This window comes from Lissotriton helveticus, chromosome 12 (assembly GCF_964261635.1).
Source record: "Lissotriton helveticus chromosome 12, aLisHel1.1, whole genome shotgun sequence".
NCBI classification, from domain to species: domain Eukaryota; kingdom Metazoa; phylum Chordata; class Amphibia; order Caudata; family Salamandridae; genus Lissotriton; species Lissotriton helveticus.
The window spans coordinates 310,008,011-310,034,495 of record NC_136073.1 but is presented as its reverse complement, the minus strand read 5'-3'; the positions used below and the strand labels follow the sequence as shown (position 1 = coordinate 310,034,495).

The 26,485-nt window shown below is 46.9% G+C and overlaps 1 protein-coding gene across 1 annotated transcript in view; it reads right to left on the bottom strand.

Moving 5' to 3' along the window:
• LOC144798021 (polycystin-1-like protein 2) overlaps positions 1–26,485 on the bottom strand; it is an 849,694-nt gene that overhangs the window by 376,585 nt on the left and 446,624 nt on the right. Inside the window, exon 22 of the mRNA XM_078668807.1 lies at positions 18,713–18,938. Coding sequence (XP_078524933.1) covers positions 18,713–18,938 — 226 coding nt within the window. The remainder of the gene's footprint in view (positions 1–18,712; positions 18,939–26,485) is intronic.

The following is a 26,485-nucleotide window of genomic DNA, read 5'->3' as shown; positions in this document are numbered from 1 at the left end:
CGATAAAGCGCGCACAGCGCGCACCGTCCAAACCACGCATTTCCGGGCGAAGCCTCGGACTGCTTGCTGATCACCATGTCCCTGCACCTAGGGTTAGGTTAACTACGCCTATCGCAGCTATTGCAACCCGCCCCACCCCTTCTTAACCTTGCCGGGGAGTCGGACCTACCAGTAGAACAGAGACATCTGCGACCAATCAGTGGTCATAGCAGACGTCACTGGATGGGTGTTTCTGCAACTCAGCAGTCCCGCCCTCGTGCTCCATGCCCTTTATTTTTCTGGCTTTTCTTGCTCTGGCTCCTTTCCTTTTTGGATGTGACCGGATCCGGATAGCGGCGCGGCTCGCCCTCCCTTCCTGGCCTTGCCTGTTGCCTGACTTGCTGGAGACTTCCCTTCCTGCATCTACAACCATTTTCGGCTTTGCGACGTTGGCGACAGTTTCCCATTTAAGGTAAGTGTTCAACACAACACGCCAGTGTGCAACATTAAGCGTTCCTTATTATTTTGTATTTACATATGTTAATTACAACATTTAGAAAGGGCAGAAATATTTTTTGTGGGGGTTTTAAACACATACACACTGAAATCATGGAAATGTCACACATAAGTAGGGCTCCCCGTTTTATGGTATTTATTTCTTTACCATTTCCGTCTGTACTTACCCATATTTATCTTTTGGCCATTTTATCTGTATTTATCTATAATTATTTTGTGCTTTGCACATAAATGAGGTTGTCAAACTGTACATTTCCATATTTATTTCACTGATTGACGCACACTAATACTTTGCTGTCTGTCGAGGTTTAGCTATTTAAGCTGGCAATTATTACATAACAATCAATCCACTGTAATACCAGCATTATACCATGAATGTATGTTGACATATGCCATTGTTTAAAGAAATGTCATCCTGTTTTTTAATGTCCATGCTGTCCAGCTGCTGGCCTATAATTCATGAAAGACAGCATGGAGAGTCACTTAAAAGTAGGGCAATTTTCTGTATTTATCCACTTTTAAAAATAAATGCAGGCAGAAAACACATTGTTTTCTGCCTTTATTTATCAGTAAAAAATCCTTAAACTGAACACGGGGAGCCTTACACATAAGCATCCTGAAAACTTGGCAGCTATTTGTATTAATTCGAGTTATGCACTATTATCCCATCACTTTGTGACATGGAGGGCCAGCCTAACTGAAGTACACCATACCTACCTTGCATGAGAATCATTTCAACCCATTTTGTGCAGCTGCACTTTACAAGCCTGTAACATAGCTTGAGGGACTGAATTTTTTGCTTTGCTCTTGACCAATTCTCCTCCACACATCATGCATGACCTTTCCAATTGACTTTCCTCTTAGTTCCCTAGTGGAAGTGTTGTTAGGACAAGGAAGCATGGTGGTTTCTAAGTTTAGGGTTAAAAATGATCTCTTTTGAAAGGTCGCAATGCAGTCAATAATGGCAACCTGCTGTGCCGCCAACATCCATAAGCACTTTAACCTCTTCAAATATTAAAATTTGGGTGCTCAAGATTGATTGAAATCTATGGAATGCCTCAGAACCGTTTCTAAGGAATGAATGACCATGGCAGCAGGATGCCACCATTCCTTCAACTATGAAAATGCTTAGTGTTGCCTAATGTGGAATATTTTATTTGCACTACAGCTTACAGTATCTTTGGAGCCATCCTATTCAACAGCCTTGCCTTGCCTTGCATTTGTCCTGCTCAAAACTGCAATGGTCCATCCTCCAACACAACACCCATGCTCAGCCAGGACACAACACAGATCACCAGGAAGTCGCACAGCCAGCTGCTGCCAGGCTGGAAATGTTACCTTCTACCCCTAGCACTGAGGATGCAATAGTGGTAGCCAAGAGAGGTAAAAAGCGCTGGTACTCCTTGCCAGAAAACGTTTGGTTCATTTACGACCACAAATCATTTTAATTTAATGTTCACACAGATTCCAGAACTTTCCACCACAGAAATGTGAGAAATATGAGTTTTGTTGACAATTTTTATGGGAAACGAAATGAGCAATAGCACACCGGTAAAATTGAAGATCATCATTTGCTAATTGATGGAATTTTTCTTTTTTAAAAGGGCATCGTATGACTTTCTCTTTTTTTTAAAATTGTAATACCACCACAAACCGGGATTGGTGGCTCATTGGACCACAAACATTTTCCTAAAAGCCAAAAGTAATACAAAAATATTTTTGCCAAGCAATTTTTCAATTTTTTCTCCTCACCAACCATCAGTGAATATGAGAGCGACCAATGCAAAAAATATAGCTGACACAATGCTTTCTGCTTTCTACAGAAATAAGCAAACGCAAATCCAGCATCATGGATTTCTTTGCAAATGCGAACAAGAGATCTCGGTTCAATTCGGAAAGTAGACTAGTACAGCACAGTGCGTGCTTGAAAGATGTACCTGCACAACATACGGAGAGTATGATGCCAAGCCAAGGATCGGATCAACCTTCTCCACTGGAAGACTCTTCAAAAAAGATCCTGGATGCGGGCGCCAATTTTGAAAGGGATACCAGCTTGCCAGCGTAATGGGACGACAATCAGAGGGCTCAATTTAAATAAAAGTATCCATGGTTAACCAGTGAAAATGGCCGCCTTGGCTGCAACATATGCAGTGAGGTTAAGCTACTTGGAACATCACAGGGTGTGGCTATGGCTAGAGAATGGGTCACTGCTGCATCTGGCCCAGCAAAAGTGAGCAAGTTAGGCTCACTGCGGAAAGAAATACATAAGCATAAAATTTCAGAAGCACATTGTAACCAGCCGCGGTCGGTAGTAGGTGTTCCTGCAGGGCGGTGACGTGGGGAGGGGGAGGGACATGGTGGGGGGTAGTAATGTATGGATTATAGAGCTTTACAGGTAAGTAAACATATAAATAAATAAAACGATTTTCGTTGCGTGCACTGCATCGCTTTTGGGGATGCAGTCCACGCAACGAAATTCGTTTTATTTATTTATGTGTTTACTTACCTGTAAATCTCCGTAATCCAAAGATTACTACCTCCCACCCTGCACCTCCCCACGTTACCGCCCTGCAGGAACACCTACTACTGACCGTGGCTGATTGTAACGCATATGATATCCGATCTGCATCCAAGAAGGAGGTACTGCGGTCAATGATCCTGGAGCAGCAGAGGCATTGTTATGCTTCAACGGTAAAGGTGTTTTGCACGCTTTACTTTTGTGCAAAAAATAATTGCCCCTTTTCAGACTTTCCAGGTCTAGTAGCCTTGCAGGTTGCTAATAAGTTAGATATGGGCTCGGTTCTACACAGAGATTTCACTTCAGCACAGATAACAGATTGCATTGCTAAGGAAATGCAGAGTAAGCTTTGCATCAGCATCATTGAACAGGCTCCAAAAATATCTGTTTATATTGATGAGTCAACAACCCATTCTTCCATGACTGTTTTAATTAGTTATGTGCGAGCTGCAATCAATGGAAAAGAGCCCCTCACCCTTTTCCTTGACTTGCTTGAGTTGCCTAGGGGCAATGCAGAGTGCATTGAGTCCTCACTGTTGAAATGTCTTGAAAAACATGGGGTTTGCAACAAGTTCCTTGCAGACAATTGGATAGGGGTGTGCAGTGATGGTGCCAGTGTAATGGTTGGGAGAAACTCTGGTGTTTTGGAGAGGCTATGTTGTAAATACCCTCGCCTTGTAAAATGGCACTGTCTATGCCACCGGCTTGTGCTCAGTGTAGCGGACACGGTTGATACAGTGCCTGGCCTTAAGTACCTTGCATCATTATTCGAAAAACTGTATGCTGTGTACCACCAGTCTCCCAAAAATCAGCGAGAACTCTCTGCATGTGCGAAAGAGTTAGAAATTGCAATACTGAAAATTGGGCGAGTATTTTCAATCCGGTGGATTGCTTCTAGCAAAAGGGCAATACGAGCAGTGTGGGAGTCATACCCAGCCCTTCACCAGCATTTTGTTCAGTCCAGCTTGAGTACTTTTCGTGATGCCAAACACTGGGCTACTTTCAGCGGGCTGAATAAAATCCTGACATCATCTGATTTTTTGCTGAATCTCGCCAGTGTTGCAGATGCGGTTCATGAAATTGGAACACTGTCAGAAGCACTTCAAAGGGATGAAGTAACTGTCCCACGAGCGTACCAGCTCATCAATTGTACAGTAAGGGCAATTGAAAAGCTTAAGGAGTTTCCAGGGACACACAGGAAGGAGGCTGAACAAGCTATTGAGAGTGGCTTATTTAGAGGAGTGCCAATCAGCTGGGAGGACTCAAGTGGGCAGGTAAAAATAAACCCCAGTTTTATCAAAATCTGGCAGAACACTTGCGCTCCAGGTTGTATGCACAGTCTGCAAGCAATATGTCAGCCACATCATCTCGGACAGATACATTTTTAGCTCTTACATTAGAGATAAATGTTATCAACCCACAGAAGTGGCCAAACAACATTAAGAGCCCATGGTATGAATGTGAGGAGAAACTACAAAACCTGTGTAGGAGATTCGCTCTTAATTATAAAGGCATATCTGAGGGCTTCAGAGACTATGTTGATAATGGTGGTAATGAGATTCCAGAGCAACTGCAACCTGTTTTGAGGGCTGTAAATACACTTCCTGTTACTTCAAGTGACTGCGGAAGGGGTTTCAGCACAATGAACTTGATAATGTCACCCATACAAAACTGCCTTGCTATCGGACGTCTTTCCTCATCAATGTTCATAAACCTCATGGGCCCTCCTCTGCCTCTTTGGAATCCAATGCCGTATTTCAACAGGTGATTGAGTGCTCATCGCCATGCAGATGATTCTCAGTCTAGAAAGGTAGATCCTACAGCCCAGCACAATAAAAGATGGGCAGACGCATGGACGTTTTTTAATTGATGGTTTTCAATGCTATAAGCGGTCTCACAAATTTTCCATGGTCAAACATCCTGTGGCAGTATAACATGTCCCATAATGTCTGCAATAACAGATGTACAGAGTATCAGCTTGAAACCTTACAGAGTGCACCTTGCATTTTTTTCTCATGTTCCCAGTGTAATAAACTTGTCAGTATATTTAAATGTGGTTTTCTAGGTAGCATACTACATTTTATAGTTTTGATAATCACTATTGTAGTTTCTAGCATGTGGTTTTCTTTGGGTTTTTTTCAACGCCCAAACGCTGCTTTTGTTCATGGTGCCATGTTTTAGTATGCCTCACTTACAGCACGTAATGGCTTGACTAATGTAGTTGTATGTCAAACTTCATCCATATTTGAGCTGTTAATTCCTCCACACAGGGACCTTAAGTCACAGGCTTAAGTAATGAGCAGCTTCCTGTTGTGATGTCACTTCCTGTCATGATGTCACTTCCTGCTGTGATGTCACTTCCTGCCGTGATGTCACTTCCTGTGACACAACCTAAATTGGAGAGTCCCCCCACTTCTTTTTTTAGGACTTGAGCCCTGATTATTAGAATTGAACAAGTAAAGCATGTTCAAAGCATGAAGGAAAAAAGTATTCTCACAAAGCCAAACCCTACGCAAAACATTCAGATGTTATGGTTTGTCTGGTGCCTGCAATTCCAAGATGGTGGCCTCTTCCATCAGACTCAATAAGGAGAGCCCAATCAGTGTGGCAAAACACTTCCTGTATCACAAAAAAGTCAGACAGCAGTGATGTTAGAAACAAAAGAGTATAAAAGGAACAGGCGAAGAAGGACTTAGGGTTTAGAAACTGGATTTGTTAGACCATGGTAGTGCCCCTGTTTTTTACGTCATGTTAAATATAAGCTTATCCTTTCCGTGATGTTTTTCAGGGGCGTTGAGTCCATTAGTGCAGCAGTTGCAGTGTCACCAGGGCCCAGAGTCCTGAGGGACTTTCTGAACTATGATTATTGCTGTATATCACAGTTCAAATTGAGGCCATAGGGCCCATTTCCTTTCTTGCACAATGGCTTCAGCACTAATGGTTTTGTTTCTTATTTTGCAGCGGATGGCACATTTGACCATTTTAAGAGAAGCCTTGTCATGGTTTGAGGAAAGGGTAACACTTGTTAGTTGCATGTTTGCTGACACTTTCTCATTATGTTCCCTTGCAGGGTTTCCGTCTTTGTAGGTGCCATTCATTGTGGCAGATGCATCTTAAACACCTTGTGTTATCGAAAGACTTCCACATTGCCTGTGTTGGTATTAATGCAATCTCCAGTAATCCTATAGTCCATGGGCAACAGTTTGCGAAGATCTCATTGAATCCCCAACATCACACAGATACACTTCCAATTACCTTCATATTCCCTTAAAGAAATGAAAAACAGGCAGGACAAGAATTCCCATGTTCAAAGCAACCTAATTGCAGCACAAGGTCCATCAGAGGCTTAGTTTGTCAGAAAGCCTCATTCTCAATCAATCAATCAGGATTTGTAAAGCGTGGCAAATCACCCATGAGGGTCCTGTGGCGCTGGGGTTGCTGCTTGACTTGTACCTCGTGGAACAGCCAGGTGTTGAGTCTTTACTGAATTGCTAGAGCATTTGGGTGGTCCTGAGGTGCAGGGGAAGGTCATTCCAAGCATTGGCCGCCAGTTGTTAGAAGGAGCGACCTCCGCTGTTGCTTCGGCCAGTTCAGGCGGTGTCTGCAAGGATAGGGAGGTGGATGGTAGGTGTCTGGTTGGTTGGTTTGTTGATGTAACTTTGTCCTTTGTTGTGCTGGGTTTTGTATGTGTGGGTCAGCATCTTTCACTGTTAGCTTTTCTGGATTGGGAGCCAGTGCAGCTTCTTGAGGTGGGATGTGATGTGGGTTCATCTAGGGAGGTCAATGATGAGTCTGGCTGCTTAGTTTTGTATTGGCTGTAGTCTCTTCAGGAGGCGTGTGGTAATTCCTATGTAGAGTGGGTTCCCGTAGTCCAGCCTGCTGGTTACGAGAGCCTGCATGATGGTCCTACTGGTGTTGACAGGGAGTCACCTGAAGATCTTGTGAACCATTCGTAGGGTGTGGAAGCAGGCAGATGGGACAGCATTTAGCTGTTTCTTCATGGACTCATTTTTGGAGCCTTCAGAGCTTGGTTCTGGTAACTTGAACAACATGATATCTTGATTTCTACAGCTCAGGAGGAGCATGCTGTGAAAGTCTGGAGACGAAAAATCCATGTGTTCTTGAGATATTAGGCAAACCCAAACCAAACCTTTATTGTCCTGTGTAGCTTACACGTTATGAATTGAATGCTGCTGATGTGATAACATAGCTATTAATTTATTCATACTCAGGTCATGTTCCTTTCTTTCTAAACCAGAGAGAGCCTTATACGTGCTCTACAGGCTTCTTCCCAGATCACCCTTAGACACTTGCATGCACATGCACTGTAGTATTGTTTCAAAACTAACTTGTTCTTCCAGCCAAATAGACCAAGATAAAAGTAAAGTGGTACTACATTAGGTTCAACCATTCATTATATGTTGGGGTAAGGAAAATATCAATTCTAGGGTGCTTTGGCAGGAAGGCTTGGATCCTGGATCCTGTTTTGTCTACTCAGTAACATCTTTATCTACTAAGCGACATCTACCATACAGTTTCTAGCAGAAGGGTGGCCATTAAGGGAACTCTAACTAAAGAATCAGCTAATATGGTTTGAGAAAGAAGAACAATTAATCACTGGAAAATTGATGAGCCAGTTGCTTCCCTGAGGATTAAACATCACTAGTCCATTTTTAAGGCCTGATTTTATGCCCCAATTACTTCTATATATTCTGAGAGCACCTTAACATAAACTTGTACTTTAGGGAGAAGCCTGATGTCAGAAGACAGATATTGCTGTTAGGGGCTTCTAATTATAAGAATAAGATGTGGGCTGTCTCAAAGCACGTCTAAGAAGATATAAAATGTTATGTTTTTGCAGTTTCTTGGTAAAGGCTGAAGAAGTTAGACTTATATTTATCAAACTTTCCTGAAATTACCTTTATAATTAGGCTTTCTTGTACTCACTGTGTTGTAAAATTAATTGATATATTATCAATTGTGAATGTTATCTTTTAGCTTTTTGTTGTAATCTTATATGTTAAGTATGGAGTGTGGAGCACTGTGCCTAGTGTGTTCCACATTCCTAAGAGGCTGTAAGGGTTCTAAGCTTTGGCAGTTGCCGACCGACTAGCCAGAGGGAGAGCCACACATTTCCACTCGGAGGAGCTTCATTTAATAAAGAAGTTATTCATCACAACAAACTCTTTCTAATGAAGCATTATTTTACTTACCACACTTTTCAAGCGAGACTACATGGAGATTTTATATGAGTTTATATTAAAAATTGATAGGGAATGTATCATTCTTGTGCGAAAAGTATATAGAAAGAAAGCATTTAAATTAACTGAACTCTATCAGCACAGACTGCTCCAAGCCAGAGATAGCTCCAGGCTGGTTTTGAAGCATTATTTACGCACTATCTGTGCTGACCAATCTCACCTGACATCATTGGGCCTGATTCACAAAGGTAACATGCACTTTTGAGTACGTTTTCACTTTTGAGTAAGTTTACTACTTGTCGGCATTCACAAGCTTTGAGTGCAAGCACTACCAAAAAAAATAAGAAACTGTAGTAAGTTAGGCGCTACACATGGCCAAACACTGTTACTGCAGCACCCTTCCATAGAAAACAAGGGAGAAAGGGGCTTAAAATAAAACCCCAGAGGAAACAATGTTAAATTAAATGACATTATTTAAGATAAGATACAAATATAAATAAAAATAAATAATGTTAAAAAACACATATGAATAGTATGTTCATTATAATTATAACACGTTTCACTAACCTAATTAAAGTGTAAAAAAAATACTTAGCAATACATTTTATTAAAAAAATTATTAAACACATTTTAATTAATTCTATACATCACTTTTATTAATTATGCACAATAACAACTTTTTTCTTTGTGTGGGAATGTATTTTTTAATTTAAGCTTCAGAAAAAAACTTTTATTTTAATATATTACCATTAATTCATGCGTTTCTTGCAAATTAATTTAAGTGTGCTTTGAGCATTTTTTATTTTGTTGTAAATTTAAAGTAAATGCATAAAATTAATTTACATTAATATTTAACATAAACATATTTTTTATATTTATTTTAGAGTGAAATAAAGTTCTTTATTTCCCTATACTTTACCATGCTGAGATCTCTGCACCATCTGTAGAGTTTCACTATGGTACGGTATAAGGAAATTAAATAGCAGCTCACAAATGTGCTGCTATTGCTATGCAGACTTCTGTCCCAGACCTGACTACTCTAGGGAAGCTGACCGGGAACTGCTGCACAACAGTGTGGCATCTTTACAACCACACCTTCGTCCTTGGCACCACACCCATCCGAATACCTGAGGGTAGGTGCTGCTCATTCCTGTGAACAGTCTGTCATGTTGAAAATGCTGATCTATTCTTAGCAGCTGAAAAATGTAAGCAGTATGAAACATCTCTTCTCACAGGAAACAGCTTTTGCACCTGCATTGGATGCTGGAAAGGTCTTTTCTAAATCTGCACAATGAATACCTTCTCAAACTCTCAGTCAACATACATGCAAGTGTCCACTTGCAAATTGACCAATTATGAACCATAAATGAACTGTATTTAAACCAAATATATACCAGCTGCACTGTCTCGGAACATACGTCACTGATCATAAATGGAATTTTTTGTTCCTAGTTAGCACTTAAAATAATGTATTTGGAACCAGAATGTGGTGCATTTTGAGCAGAAATATTTATGTCTGAAAAATTCTTTAATTTGATCCCTAAGGTATCTTCCCTTGAAATGTATTTAGCTTAAGTCAATAAATAAATGTAGTATTGCTACTAAAAATATCTTTGAGGATACGCAACTAAAAATCTCATGCATAGGAGAGCAGTGGGATGTGGACCGGTGTTTTCTGCTGTATTGCAAATGCAGCTTGACTCGTGTAAATGCTGCGACTAGGTGTCGCAGGCACTTTGGGAAGTTTGAGGGATCTAATATAAAGGTCTTTAAGTAGGGACAAATAAGTGTGTTAGGCTACTACATTCTGCACTACAGATCAATGTGCCTCAGTACTCACATCCACTCCTATCTAGAACGATTAACATTATGTAGCTATAATTATTTTCGGGTTGTTTAAATTAAAATTATACTACAATTGGTACTGCTATTACTAATAATACTGATTACAACAATATAAAATAATCCTTTTATGTACAGTACTTTAATCAAACTTTTGATAACTGATGTTGTGACATTTGTCATCAGTTTACTTAAAGCAAGATACAAGATTGGCAAGTTATTTAATTAGCTGCCGGACTGCTCCACCAGCCCAGCGCCGCTCCTGCTGGTCCAGTGCGCGAGTTCGCGCCCACTGCCTGCCCGATCACCACCGTGACCTGGGTCAGGCCCGTGCTCTGCTTTGCCTCCATCTTGCTCTGTATTCTGCATTTTCTGTGTGCCTTTACTGCACTTTCTTCCTTTCTGGTTCTATACTTGCATTCTTTGTGTGCCTGTTTTCTTGCCCCTGTTGCGCTCCGCTCGCCCCGAAATGCACCTACGGACCCTTCTCCTGCCACACCTGCAACTTCACCTGCGACAGAACCACCAAGCCCCCAAGGACCGGACCCAACCACCTTCGATGCATCCTCCTCAACCCCCGCTCCGCACGCAAACACGCCGTCGAGCTCTGGGACCTGCTTGGCACCTCCGCCCCAGACGTCGCGTTCCTGACCGAGACCTGGTGGAACGACTACTCGGCACCAGACATCGCCATAGCCATCCCAGACGGCTACAAGATCTTCCACAGAGACCGCACCAACTGATTCGGAGGAGGAATAGCCGTTGTCCACAAGTCCACCCTCTAGGTCCATACCCTCGCAGACGACTCCCTCAACTCCGCCGAACACCTCCACTTCCAGATCCACACCGATCCCAACACCACCCTCAGAGGAACACTCGTCTAGAGACCCCCCAGGCCCCGGGCCGTGTTCAGCGACTCCATCGCCGACCTCGCCAGCACCCACGCACTCACCTCCACGGACTACATCCTCCTCAGGGACCTGAACTTCCACCTCGAAAACAACAACGGCGCAAACTCCGCCACCCTGATCGACAACCTCGCCAACATCGGCCTCCGACAACTCCTCAGCTAACCCACCCACGCTGCCGGCCACACTCTCGACCCTATCTTCTCCACAAGCACCCATGTCGCCTTCAACACCACCGAACTCCACTGGACCGACCACCGCTCGCTGCATCCACTTCACCTTGTGGAGAAGTGTGGCTCACTGGTTAGAGGAGGCAGACCTGGAAGCAGAGGTCAGCCCGGGACCAGGGTTCAATTCCCGGCTCGGCGGGGTCTTGAGTCCTAAAATGTCCATGGACTCGACAATTCTCACTCCGGTGCCTACTTGATTCACGGGTTCACACTCTGCGACTCTGGGCAATAGCTTGCTTAATCTCCACAACGGCCCCTCGCGGCGGGATGCCTGGCTTTCACCTTGCGGATACCCTGCTGGGGTTATCTCACAGGGGAATACCAGGACGGGTTCCCTAAGCAAGCGCTTAGAAACCGCTCGGTGATTTGCGCTATATAAATTCCTGTACATTTACATACACATTTACCTTCAAGAAACCAACCACACACCACCGCACCCAACAGCTGCCTCACCGCTGCTGGAGCAATGTCACAGAGGACCAGCTGACCTCCACCCTCGCCCAGAACCCACCCACCGACCCAAACGACGCCGCCCATAACCTCAGACAGTGGATCAATGACTGCGCCAACACTCTCGCCCCGCTCAAGAAACCCTCCTACTACCACCCGAGCAGGAAAGCCGCCTGGTTCACCGAAGAACGCCAGACCTCCAAACGTACATGCCGGAAGCTGGAGAAGAAATGGCTCCATGACTGCACACCAGACAGCCACGCAGCCCACAAGGACGCCATCCGCAGACATCACCACCTCATCACCAAGAGATCTTCCTTCAAAGCCCGCCTGGACAACAACGCACACAACAACAAAGATCTTTTCAACCCCAGCGCCAACACCAATGACATCCCGCCCTCGCAAGATCTGTGCGACTCACTGGCCAACTTCTTCCATCGCAAGATCGCCGACATCCACGACAGCTTCAACACCCTGTACGCTCTGACCACGACAGACCCCACCCCGAACGCCACCTGCACCAACCAGCTGACCTCCTGGTCCCACGCCAACGACGTCTAGACACGCAAGGTCATGAACTCCATCCACTCAGGATCTCCGTCTGACCCCTGCCCGCACCATGTTTTCAACAAAGCAGACGCAACCATCGCACCCCAACTACGGAAGGTCATCAACATCTCCTTCGACACAGCGACATTCCCGGAAAGTTGGAAGCACGCCGAAATCAACGCCCTCCTCAAGAAGCCCAAGGCAGACCTCAAGGACCTCAAGAACTTCCGGCCCATCTCTCAGCTCCCTTTCCCGGCGAAGGTCATCGAGAAAATCGCCAACATACAGCTGACCCGCCACCTCGAGGACAACAACATCCTAGACCCATCCCAGTCCGGATTCAGACTCACCCACAGCACCGTGACAGCCCTCATCGCCGCCACAGATGACAATGGCAAAACTTCAGCCCTCATCCTCCTTGACTTGTCAGCCGCCTTCGACACGGTCTGCCACCGCACACTAAGATCACGCCTCCAAGAAGCCGGAATCCAGAAGAAGGTCCTAGACTGGACCACATCTGTCCTCTCCGGCAGAACCCAGAGAGTCCGCCTCCCACCCTTTTGATCCGAAGCCACTGACATCATCTGCGGCGTACCCCAGGGCTCATCCCTCAGCCCGACCCTGTTCAATGTCTACATGGCCCCCCTCACACAAGTGGCACGCCAGAACAACCTGAACATCATCTCCTACGCCAACGACACCCAGCTCATCCTCTCCCTCTCCAAGGACCCGCACGCCACCATAATCAACCTCCACAAGGGAATGAAGGCCGTCGCCGAGTGGATGAGGAGCAGCCGCCTGAAACTGAACTCGGACAAGACGGAAGTCCTCATCCTCGGCCCCACCCCCTCTGCCTGGGACGACTCCTGGTGGCCGACCGCACTGGGAACAGTGCTGACACCCACAGACCACGCACGCAACCTAGGATTCATCCTCGACTCCTCCCTCTCCATGTCGAAGCAGGTCAACGCCGTCTCCTCCTCCTGCTACAACACCCTCCGCATGCTTTGTAGGATCTACAAGTGGATCCCAACCGAAACCAGAAGAACGGTGACCCAAGCCCTCGTCAGCAGCAGGCTGGACTACGGCAACGCACTATACGCAGGAATCCCGACCAAACACCTACAACAGCTGCAACGCATCCAGAACGCCTCCGCCCGCCTGATCCTCAACATCCCTCGACGCAGCAGCATCACCTCCCACCTAAGAGACCTGCACTGGCTCCCCATCAACAAGAGGATCACCTTCAAGCTCCTCACCCACACACACAAAGCACTCCACAACACCGGACCAGTCTACCTGAACAACAGACTCAACTTCCACACCCCCGCACGCCAACTCTGCTCCGCCAGCCTCGCCCTCGCTGCCGTTCCGCTCATCCAACTAACAACCTCTGGCAGCAGATCCTTCTCCTTCCTCGCCGCCAAGACCTGGAACACCCTCCCCACCCATCTGCGGCAGACCCAGGACCTGCTCACCTTCAGGAAGCCCCTCAGCGCCTTGAGACCCTCACGGGTAAGTAGTGCACTTTACAAATCCAATGATTGATTGATTGATTGATTGATTTAATTATCTGCAGGAGTGTATTTTATCCATCTCTCTTGAAAGGCAGATACAGAGATGCTGGTGAAATTATCGTTGGGGGTCACCATATTGTAGTTGATATCAAAATATTGCATTCAAAATAATGGTTACCGCTTTATCATCAATGTAAGTATATGTGAGGTTAAGAATGATAAGTCTATACTTATCTAAGTATATTTACTTTGATAGCATAGTGGCAGGCAATATAGAAAAAGACAATATTTTTGTAATCAAATTTCGACCACAGTGTAGTCTTATTTAGTCTATAATGGTGTCCGCTTGAACTAACTAGTTACTACCTTAGGTTGAAGAAAAAAAGTCATGTTGCACAATACCACGAAAATATTCGAGGAAGTTAGAACAAAAGCAATCAAAGAGGAAGTGGCAGGAAGAGAGAGAGCAAATAGATAGATGGAAGAGACAAAGGGTCAGATGTACGACCAATTTTTCTGGTTACAAAGGGCATTTAGGCCTGTTTGCGACCGCAAAAAGCGTGTGGCCCATGTACCAACCCCATTTTGCGAGTCGTTAATCAATTCCATGGGCGTCCCTTCCTAATGGTGACTCCAAAACCTAAAACACTTGTAGTTTACCACCCTTCTCAGAAGGGTGGCAAGGCACTTGCAAAAGGTAACGGGTCCCCTGGGGACCCTTTTCCCTTTGTGAATGAATGCACAATTATTTTTTAAGGGCAGGCAGTGGTCCCAGGGAAATTAAACTGAAAAGTTTAATTTCTATTTACTAAATGCATTCCGTTTCCTTTAAAGAAAATGGGCTCCATTAAAAAAAAATTGCTTTATTTAAAACTGACCCCAGCAGGCCGCCTTCCCTGGCAGTGCTAGCCATTCCCAATGGGGTCGCAAATTGCAACACCCTCATTAATATTCATGAGGTATACAATTTGCGACCCCATTGGGAATCGTGAACAGTGTCTCAGACACTGTTGTACATAGCATTTTGTGACTCGTAAATTGCGACTCGTAATTTGTGGCAATTTGCGAGTCGCAAAATGCTATGGTCATACATCTGGCCCACAGAGCATGAGGAGACAAAGAGAAAGTGGATGGTTTGAGCATGTTTGCCAGGGCAGATTTTGGTTCCCCAGTCCAGCCCTCGTTGTGCTCGATTTCACATGTGTTGTGCCATTGGGTACTGCTGGGTCTGGTAACCGCAGAGACATTACCTCCAGAAGTTGGCACATCTGAGTTAGTGAACATGAATCTGTTTAAACAGAGGCATTGCAGTTCCAATGGTCAACAGTGGGGAGAAGCTGATAGCACCCTTAATTTGGTCTGGAAGAAACTAGTAAGACATTCCCTCCAATATCATAGTAATTTGCCCATTTTGTTCAACGGTGACATGGCTGATCTCAAAGGAAATTTAAGACAACGGAGTTTCTTTTCTAACAATAAGGGGAAAAATGAGCTTATATTGTAATCAGAAAGAACACTTGCTTTCCATTTTTAATGAGCTTGCTTTCCAACAGTTCCCATGCAGAGCTTGGCACCGTGAAAATATAGACATAATCGAAGAATGATACAGACAATATTATACATCCTTTTACACATATATCTTTCCCGTCACAGTTATCCCATTGATTTGAGTACAGAGACTTCAGAATTAGAAGCAATTCACCCAAATCAATACTATATAGTATCAATTAAAAGACCAAATTAACCATTTCACTGATGGGGTGTTTGTGCACCTCTGTGCTGTACCATGTTTGAGGAAATCAAAGTTATGTTCTTCAAAAACATGTACTTGACTTGTCTGTATCAGTACAAACTGTGTCATTTCAGGACATTCGTGCTCATCTATTTATCCAAATCCAGCATCAATATGATATCGCAGTCTAAATATATAAAGAAAACAAATTTGATATTTGTATTTTTACATCGAATTTGCTCAATATTTCGTTAAATGTCTCATATGGATAAACAGAACCCCCTGAACAGTAATCAAGGAAATGTCCACTTTAATGTCTGGAATATGGCAGTAGCAATTATGTATTGCTTTTCCTAGGCAATTGAGACTGTACAATCATATATTCAATATTAGTACAAATTGCTAAAATGTGGTACAATGGATCCTCTTTATGGTGCCCTGTTCATTTGATGACAGGCATTAACTTTGATCGACCTAAGAAATATATTGGTATAAGCAAGACCTCCTTTGCCCTGACTGGCTTACCGGTTGAATCAGATGTATACAGTGGCGGCTTTTCCACTAAGGCGGAGGAGCGTCGCCCCACTGCTTCAGCTGCAAGCTGAATACAAAAAACAAAATGATAATAGCGTTCCATTATTATCATTTTGCTTTTTGAATTGAGCTTGCAGTTGAAGGGGCGAGATGGGGCTGGGCTCCCCACACCTCACAGGGAGGAGGAGTGGTGACAGCACCAAAAGTGCACATGATGTTTTGGCCAGCAGTCTCAGGCCTGCCAAAGCGTCATGCGCACTTTTCATGTTCTCCACCCAGGCAGGACTACAGCCTGGGTGGAGAACATGCCCAGCCTGCCAGCCCCTGTCTCAGCGCCCAACCAAGGCACTCAGATCAATCACAACGCTGATAAGGCAGCTTGAGATTGGCCAGGCGATTCCGGGAGGCTGTGTGCTACGCTTACTGGTTCCAGGTTGCTCCAGAGAGGACGTAGGAGAGTTGGCGGTATGAAGGTAAGTTGTTTTAAACAAATGCATTCCCCTTCCCTCGGACCCCCTGCTCCACCACCCTTTTTGGGTAGCAGCCGCTACTGGATGTATAGTGTTTTTGTTCCTAAAAATGTCATTTCCTTCAAACTCTCTCATGAAAGAACATAGCCCTTCAAATGCTTGACCCACCACCTGTGGTCGTCTACATCTCTTAAATGTGGGGGATCACAAACATATGGGTTTTCTGTACGCTCAAAATGCCCACAGGCAATGAACCAGAGCAGTGCACTTAGGAAATTTGGAAAGCAACTGAAAGCAAAATGCAGGTTAGTAGTACCTGTCTTTTGGTTGCAAGTATTACCCCTGGGCGCTGTGGAAACATACCCACCTCCTGTATTTTCTGCATCCTAAGGCTTCAATCTTTTGTGCCAGACTGCCCTCGCCCTGGTTGTGTGGTGAGTAGCAAAAGCTGAACCCTAGAGGTCTTTGTCTTAGTTGTTGATGGTGAGGAGCTCCAGAGCTTTCAGTGGGGGCAAACCTGTGTTGTCAGGCCAAGTTGTGGTACAATGTCTCCAGCTTGACTCTTGTTGTCAGTGCTGGTCTTCTTCCAGAGCTTTTTCACCAAACTTGGTTAATAGTTCCCAAACATTCAGGTGTTCTTCTCTGAAGGTTTATTGCTCTGGTTTGCCTCTTGGGGGGTCTGGGACTCCAACTCCCACAATGCACCTTCATAGTCCAGGAAAATCCAGGTGAAGCTGGTCAGCTGGAGATGTCTTTATAGTGGATGTTGCACGTGCCTTCTTCCAGCACTTTTCTACCTGTTTCTGGTCAGGGCAATATTTTATTTTGTGGACATGCTAGTACAGTAAAATGTTAGATAAAATCTTATTCCCTTGCTTACTCAATTGTGAATTCTATTTGCTTTCCAGTGCTTATTTTGAATCGTTTGGCATAAAAAATAGGGGCCTCATTAACGGTGCCCCTGTAAAATAATGGCGTAATTCTGTATAGGTTTTACCAATATGGCAAGTGCAGTATTTACTGTGTCTAGTGTTACCCCATCATCATGAGTTTTCTAGCTCAAAATGAGGCATAACTGGTGGAGTTGGGGGTTTGTGTACTGATTTTCCCACATTTGCCTCTATCCAAGCACTGCTGTTCACATTTGACCCGATTTCTCCTGCTGATATTGTAATGGTGAAAAACAGAGATGCATACAGTATGGTTTCGGTTTAGGAAAGCGGATTGCATGAAAGTTAAGGTTTGGATAGGGTGAGAGGATTAGGACATGGTAAAAATGTAGTCATAGAAAGAGAGATAGGAATAGGATTTTGCAGAGGGTGATAGTAAGAGTGAAATTTCCCATAAAGGTTGAAGATATGAAAGAAAAATAAAACAACACAAATTCATATATTAAAATACCTGATTCGAACTAATGTTCATTTCAATGCAAGTGGGTATTTTTTATGTCTCACCTAGGCAGCGCTTGAGCTGTCTCTGCGAGACATGCTGTATTCATAATATGGGCTTTAAAAGGTCCACCCATTTTCAAGGACCATCCTTGTTGCATGTGTTGTTACTGAGAAATTGTGAACACTATTTATTTCTTTAAGCTGGAGCACTCCAGACCAGTGCTTGTGGTTTACAGAGCTCTGTTGTAAACAGGGCTGTAAATCTTGCTCTTATCTTGCCACATATGCTGTGCATTCAAAGACCGAGGTCTGTTTTGGCTGCAGATGCCTCCTGGCGTCATGGTCCCTGCCTTCATATGGCTGTTGCTGCCTCCATATCAGAGCTCACAACCATTTTCAATGCAATAGGTCTCGCAATTACGAGAGTTTGAGGTATTGTCATTGCAAATGACAATGCCTTTTATTTATGTGCTTTGAAAATCGGAAAGTGAGTCCGGAAGTAACTGTGCCTCTTTTATTGCCAGCCTTGCTTCTCACAAGCAAGGACTATCAGTACAAAGTGAGTGTTTACGCACTGCTTGCAGGTTTTCAAAACGCATAAATAAAAGGCATTGCCATTTACAATGCCAATAGCTCAAACTCTCACATTTGGAACACCTATTGCATCGGAAATGTTTGTTAACCATTTCCATTCACAAAATTGATTAAAAACAAATGTTATTCAAACTATTTCTGGGAGTGATTCATATAAAATCGCTTCTAGTTGCTTTGAGGGCTGATCCTCCTTAGGTTTCTTTAAACAACTCTCAGATTCTATTACCAATTCGGAATTACACGTCGTTTTATGAGACAGCATATAGTTCCTCATCACATACCTCCATTGCTCTGTGTGTAGGGCAGCTGGGTTTTGATGTCATAGTTGGTCTCATTCGGATGATAGCCATATGACAAGTAGAGCACTAGGGGGAGCTCTTCTTCGGGTTCCACATGAACCACCAGAGAGGCGTCAAATGAAGTGACATTAATCTGCATTACTGTTATATTCCCCACGGCCAGCAGGGCAGTATTCTCCGGTGATGTGGACGGCCTCGGCAGGATTATCTAAAGGTAAACACATACAGACATTATAGACATATTTATAATGGCTTTCATTTAAATCCAAAGCCACATAGCTCCAATAATCTCTAAATGTGCCTTATATGCTTGGCCAGCAATGACGTAGACGAGGGAAAATAACATTAAAAAAAGAAAAACATTTACCTTGGCCTCATCTCCGGTTTGGCGATGCGGCAAACGCAATGTAAGTGGTTTTCTTTTTTTTTTTGTTTAAATTTGTTTTATTGATTTCCAACGCAACAGGCACAATACAATATAACAAAACATGGACCCCGATGGCAACACTGGAACGCAAAGCCATACCGCCCTCCTGTATCAGTGCGACCGCTCAACGAGTTACTGGGTGATAGTATGTGTCCATGCAAGCAAGTAGCAGAAAGCCCTCGGTCAGCAGTGCGTCCATATGCCCCATAAACGAACAAACAAACCCCCACGCCCGATCTCCCACCTCCCTCCCACCCCGCCCTTCCGGTGTGTTGCTACCTTCCTCCTGCTGGCAATCAAGGATCCTGCCTGTGCGGGCCCTGACTTGGGGAGACATCCCTTTTGGCAGGCTCATCCGTAAGTTGCAGCAATCTGAGGTATTTCGGGCACGTGAGTGCATTGAATTCCCCACCTAACAGTGTAAGGAAGGGTTGCCATATAGTGGTAAATGAGTCTGAGGTTTGAGTTAAAGTCGCTTGAATCCGCTCCATCCCCAGTATATACCATAGGCTATGAAGCCAGCCCATGCGTTTAGGTCTCCTTGTGGTGCCCCATAATGAGAGGATGTGATGTGCTGCTGCCTCCACGGCCAAACTCATTTGTCGTCCCCTGATCGATTTAAGTGGAAATGTCAAGGCGTTTGGGAGGCCTAATCAATCAATCAATCATATCATTTGTAAAGCACACTACTGACCCGTGAGGGTCTCAAGGCGCTGGGGTGGGGAATGCTGCTACTGCTCGAAAAGCCAGGTCTTGAGGAGTTTTCTGAAGGTCAGCAGGTCTTGGGTCTGCCGTAGTTGGATGGGGAGGGTCTTCCAGGTCTTGGCAGTGAGGTGGGAGAACGATCTGCCGCCTAAGGTCGCTCTTCGGAAGCGGGGGACTGTAGCGAGGGCGAGGTCGGCGGAGCGGAGCTGGCGGGTGGCGGTGTAGAAGCTAAGTTGTCTGTTGAGGTTCGTTGGTCCGGTGTTGTGGAGTGCCTTGTGTGCGTGGGTGAGGAGCTTGAAGGTTATCCTCTTGTTGACCGGGAGCCAGCGCAGGTCTCGCAGGTGGGTGTGATGTGGCTGCGGCGAGGGATGTCGAGGTTCAGGCGTGCAGAGGCGTTCTGGATGCGTTGGAGCCATCTCAGGAGTTTGGCCGAGGCTCCTGCGTAGAGGGCGTTTCCATAGTCCAACCTGCTGCTGACAAGGGCATGGGTGACTGTTCTTCTCGTTTCAGTGGGAATCCACTTGTAGATCCTACGGAGCATGCGGAGGGTGTTGAAGCAGGAGGAGGAGACGGCGTTGACCTGTTCAGTCATGGAGAGGGTTGAGTCGTGGATGACCCCTTGGTTGCGTGCGTGGTCGGTGTGTGTTGGAGCGGTTCCCAGTGCGATCGGCCACCAGGAGTTGTCCCAGCCCGAAGGGTTGGATCCAAGGATGAGGACCTCCGTCTTGTCCAAGTTCAGCTTCAGTCGGCTGTTCCTCATCCTTTCAGCAACTGCCTTCATTCCTTCGTGAAGGTTGGTTTTGGTGGTGTGGGGGTCCTTGGTGAGGGAGAGTATCAGCTGGGTGTCATCGGCGTAGGAGAGGATGTTGAGGTTGTGCCAACGGGCGACTTGGGTGAGCGGGGCCATGTAGATGTTAAACAGAGTTGGGCTGAGGGATAAGCCCTGGAGTACGCCGCAGATGATCTCGGTGGCTTTGGAGCGGAAGCGGGGAAGGCGGACGCTCTGTGCTCTGCTGGAGAGGAAGGAGGTGGTCCAGTCCAGGGCCTTCTCTTGGATCCCAGCATTGTGGAGGCGTGTTCGTAGTGTGTGGTGACAGACCGTGTCGAAGGCGGCTGACAGGTCCAGGAGGATGAGGGCTGCCGTTTCTCCGTTCTCCAGCAGGGAATTGATGTAATCGGTGGCGGCGATGAGGGCAGTCTCGGTGCTGTGGTTGCTGCGGAACCCGGACAGGGAAGGGTCCAGGATGTTGGTCTCCTCGAGGTAGCGGGTCAGTTGTTCTTTGACGGTCTTCTCGATGACCTTTGCCGGGAACGGGAGCAGGGAGATGGGCCGGAAGTTCTTGAGGTCCTTGGGGTCCGCCTTGGGTTTCTTGAGTAAGGCGTTGATCTCGGCGTGCTTTCAGCTCTCCGGGAAGGTTGCTGTTTCGAAGGAGGTGTTGATGACTTTCCGGAGATGGGGTGCGATGGATATGCTGGCTTTGTTGAAGATGTGGTGTGGGCATGGATCTGACGGAGATCCAGAGTGGATGGTGTTCCTGATCTTGATGGTGTCATCATCGTTGATGTTGGTCCAGTAGAGCAGGCGGTTGGTGCGGATGGTGGTCGTGGTGGTGGAGGTCTCAGTGGTTGTCGGGGCGGTCGTGGCCTTGAAACTGTTGTGGATGTCTGTGATCTTGCGGTGGAAGAAGGTGGCCAGCGAGTCGGACAGGTCTTGAGAGGATGGGATGTCGTTGGTGTTGGAGAGTTCCTTCACGATGTTGAAGAGCTCTTTGCTGTTGTGCCCGTTGTTGTCTAGGCGGTCTTTGAAGGAGGCCCTTTTGGCGGATCTGATGAGGTGATAGTGTCTGCGGGTGGCATTCTTGTGGGCGGCATGGCTGTCCGGTGTTCGTTCACGGATTCAGATCTTCTCCAGCTTTCGGCAGGTTTGCTTGGAGGCCCGGAGGTCTTCAGTGAACCAGCTGGCTTTCTTGTTGGTATGATTGTTGGAGGGTTTCTTGATCGGGGCGAGGGTGTTGGCGCAGTCATTGATCCACTGTCTAAGGTTGCGGGCGGTGGTGTCGGGGTCGGTATGGTCGGCGGGAGGGCTCTGGGCAAGGGTGGTGGTTAGCTGGTCTACGGTTACTTTGCTCCAGCAGCGGTGAGGCATCTGTTGGGTGCGGTGGTGCGTGGTGGGTTTCTTGAAGGTGAAGTGGATGCAGCGGTGGACGGTCCAGTGGAGTTAGGTGGTATGGTTGAAGGAGACGTGGGGGCTTGCGGAGAAGATGCAAGCGTGTGACCGGCGGATTGGGTGGCTGTTGTGACGAGTTGTCTGAGTCCAAGGTTGGCTAGGTTGTCGATCAGGGTGGTGGAGTTGGTGTCGTCATTGCTCCCGAGGTGGAAGTTCAAGGCCCTGAGGAGGATGTAGTTCGTGGAGGCGAGGGCACGTGTGCTGACGAAGTCGGCGATGGAGTCGCTGAACTGTGGTCGGGGTCCGGGCGGTCTGTAGATGAGGGTTCCTCTGAGGGTGGTGTTGGGGTCGGTGTGGATCTGGAAGTGCAGGTGTTCGGCGGTGCTGAGTGTGTCGTCGGTGTTGGTCGAGACTCTGAGAGTGTTCCTGTGGACAATGGCGATTCCTCATCCCGCTCTGTTGGTGCGGTCCTTGCGGGTGATCTTGTAGCCTTCTGGGACGGCTGTGGCTATGTCGGGTGCCGAGGCGGGGTTCAGCCAGGTCTCCATCAGGAAGGCGACGTCTTGGGAGGTTGAGTCGAGTAGGTCCCAGAGTGGCATGTTTTCGGGCGGAGCGGGTGTTGAGAAGGATGCATCTGAGGTGGTTGGGTTCTTTCCTGGTCGGCAGCATGGTGGGGTGGATGCTTGTGAAGCTGCAGTTCGGCAGGTGAAAGCTCCGTGGGTGCGCTTCGGGGCGGCCAGGAAACAGGTGTGTGATCGTCCGGTGTTGAGTGTGTGGAGGGTTCTGGCATCGTAGCGGTGTCGGGCATTGTGGCGTTCGTGGTGTCCAGGGGTCCTGGCACTGGGCGCGGTCCAGGCATGGACGGGCACAGACGGAATTGCCTTAGGTGCGCCAGCGGCACGCCCGCTGAGCGCGGCCGCGTAGCGGCTTCCATATGAGGGGATGTGGGAGGGAGGAGCAGCTGGGAGGCGGGAGCGGTGCGGCGAATGGGATTGCAGGTGGGCGGGGACGCAGGGACGCAGAGGCGGGAAAAACGGGCGGGGCCGCAGGAGAACTGGGCACATGAAGGAAAAACAAGTTTTGGCAAGAAAACAAGTACAGGCACAGAGGAATAAAAACAAGTCTGGGCAAGAAAGTAAGTTAGGCACAGGGGAATAAAAACAAGTCTGGGCAAGAAAGCAAGTACAGGCACAGGGGAATAAAAACAAGTCTGGGCAAGAAAGCAAGTTAGGCACAGGGGAAAAATACAAGATTTGGCAAAAACAATGCAGGCAGAGCCGTGCAGCAGCGTGGGAAGCGACCTGCCTGCGAGCAGGGTCATAGGTCGCCTAGTAGCGTATAAGCAGGGAAACGGGGGATCTCCGTCTCAAAATGTGCGTCAATGTCGTCTAATACTTCCTTCCAGTAGTCCGCCACCTCCGCACATTCCCATAATAAGTGGGTCAGTGTCCCCACCTCACCGCATCCCCTCCAGCATACAGAGCAACGCTTTGGGTTACCTTGATGCAACCTAGCCAGGGTCGAATACCAGTAGTATGCGATTTTAACTGCAAACTCCCTACTTGCCACGTTCATAGCAGTGTGATGGGCCCTATGATAAATATCACACCACTCTTTATCCGAAAGACTCCTTCCGAGCTTCGCTTCCCAACGCTTCTGGCCAGCAGAGCGTGAAACAGGAAGGGGCGGGCCTAACATATTATATAGGTCTGTGATCGCTTGCCTGTCGGACTGTTTCGTGAAAAGCATTTCTCATATGTCGTGAGACGACGGCTCACCTGGGGTAGCATATCTCGTCGCGTCAGCCAATGATGGATTTGAAAGTATTGAAACCGATGCGTCTTTATCAAAGTATACATCTCCTGCAAAGTGGCAAGCGGAATAAAGCTGTCCAGATCAAACAGGTGACTAGCTGACTTGTATTCCGAGGCACATCATTCACCAAACGGTTGGAACTCCAACCCGGGGGGAAACGCCAGGTTATCAAACAGCGGTGTAAGGGGAGAGGGGAAAGTAGAAGTCCCCTGCTGACCGCCACCGCGTCCCACACCTTGAGTAGCAAACGAGTAATAGGCGACTTTTTAAGATAAGGCGGTCTGTCTGACCGATTCAGGAAGGGGACCTTCCAGAGCGTCATTTGTGCCATCGCTCTGTCCTGGAAAAGCCACATCTTTTCCGACTCTGGACTGCTCCACTCCAAGAGGTATCTAAGCTGCGTCGCTTGGAAGTAACGAAAGAGGTCCAGGATGCCCAAGCCGCCCTCCGCTGGTGCCCGTCGTGCCAAGTGTCTGCGAAGCCTCGGGTGCTTGCCCACTCAAACGAGCTGCCGAATGGCGTCCTGCAGCTTCTGAAGCATCCCTATCGGCGGAGTCACTGGAATGGGTTGGAATACGTAGAGGATCTTGGGTAACAGGGACATTTTTATCGCTGCCACTCACCCCAACCAGGATAATGGCAACTGCCGCCATCTCTTCAGATCCCCCTGAATCTGAGCCAGTAGCGTTGCATAGTTGTGATATACCGTTTGTGCTGTGCTGGTCATCAAGGAAATCCCCAGATACGGCAAATACGACCGGAAGGAGAGTCCCCCAAACTGCTACGGGCCTCCAGCGGCTCTGCGAGCATTACGACCCAGAGGAAGAACCAGGGACTTTCCCATATTCATTCTGAACCCCAAGACCTTCCTAAAAGCCTCCGAGTCAGAGAGAAAAGCAGGCACGGAGCGCATTGGATTGTCAATCTCCACCAGTATGTCATCGGCATAAAGGCTTATGGTGTGTGGCTCACCCCCAAACATGATACCTGTGATATCCGGATTATCGCAAATTTTCTGAGCAAACGGTTCTATGTATAGCGCAAACAAAAGGGGTGAGAGGGGGTACCCCTGTCTGATGGCCTGTCGAATATCAAAGGGCTGCGAGCCAACACCATTTACCCTAATTTGCACTTGAGGGGTGTCGTAGCAGCTGGCCACCCACGCGTGGAATCGTTCCCCAATGCCAAAGCACACCAAAGTCTTGTCCAAGTATCCCCAGTTAACTCTGTCGAATGCCTTCTCCGCGTCAACAGATAGGAGAGCCGCGTCGGAATGGTTAAAGTGGGCTTTATCTATGACATGTAGGATACGCTTGGTGTTATTTCTGCATTGCAGATTGGGAATGAAACCCGATTGATCGGGCTCTATAATTCCCAGCAGGCATGGCCCCAGCCTCGATGCCAGAATACCCGTGAATATTTTAAGATCCAGGTTAAGCAGGGAAATAGGCTGTTATGCAGCACACTGTGAGGTGTCCTTGCCCGGTTTGGGCAGGACGATTATATCTGCAGCGAGCATGTCAGGCGGAATGGAGCCTGGCCCCTGGAAGGAATTATACAGTCTGGTGAGGACTGGCGCCAGTAATGGGCAGAAGGCTTTATAAAAGCTGGCTGAGAAGCCGTCTGGCCCAGGTGATTTCAGAGGCTTGAGGCGTGCTATCGCTGAAATCACTTCCTCTGTCCGTATTGGGGCATCCAGGGAAAGCACACCAGCCCTGTTGAGTGCCGTAACTGCTGCCTCTCGGAGGTAGCTTCCCCACCTTCAGGATCAGTGTTTGAGTCTGCGGCCTACAGCGAGGCATAAAATGCCCGAAACGCGTCCGCTATGTGCTTCTCTTCAGTAAGCATTTGCCCCCCAAGGCCTTGTATACTGGAAATCTTAGATCTTTGGACCCGTGCTCTAAGCTTACTGGCTAATAGGCGGCCCATCTTATCCCCTCCCACATAATATGTATGTCGTAAGCGTAGGGCAGTGTATTCTGCACGATCGAGGCTCGCAAGCTGCGCCCTAGCCGCTTTAAGCTGTCGCCAAATCCTAGGGGTCCCGGTCCGGCTGTGTACCCGTTCTAATTCCCGCACTTGCGCCGATAGAACCTGTCTTTTATCTTTACTTTCTTTTTCTTTTTTTTAATGTTATGTTCCCTCATCATCGTTAGTCAACTCCCCAACACGCCCCACCACACTTACCTGCAATAGCCGCTCCTGATCTTTACTATAACATGCTGGCAATGTATGACGTTCACTAACTTCACAGAGGTTTGCGCTGACACTGTTTCACAATATCTGTCAGCTCTATAAGTAGTGGTTCATTTAAAACCAGTTACTAGAAACTTGCTGATTTGCTCCCTTCCCACTCCCAAGCTTCGAAAGGAGCACACTATGTGAACTTTTCTCCCTGGAGTACTAAGAGAGGAAGAGGACAATACTTGGTACCAGGATATCCTGTTCACTCACATCCTTCTGCTTGGCATCTGTCTTTCCCTTAAGACTATTTTCCCACCTAGCCCCTTCCCGCTTGTGGCCAGAGCTTATTTTCTGTAAGTGACATTTTAAGGATTTGTGGGGCTTTGGGCAAGACATATTTTGGCGGGCCCTGCTCAGAACAACTTTGAATTTGATTGTCCATTTTCTCTTAATTCAA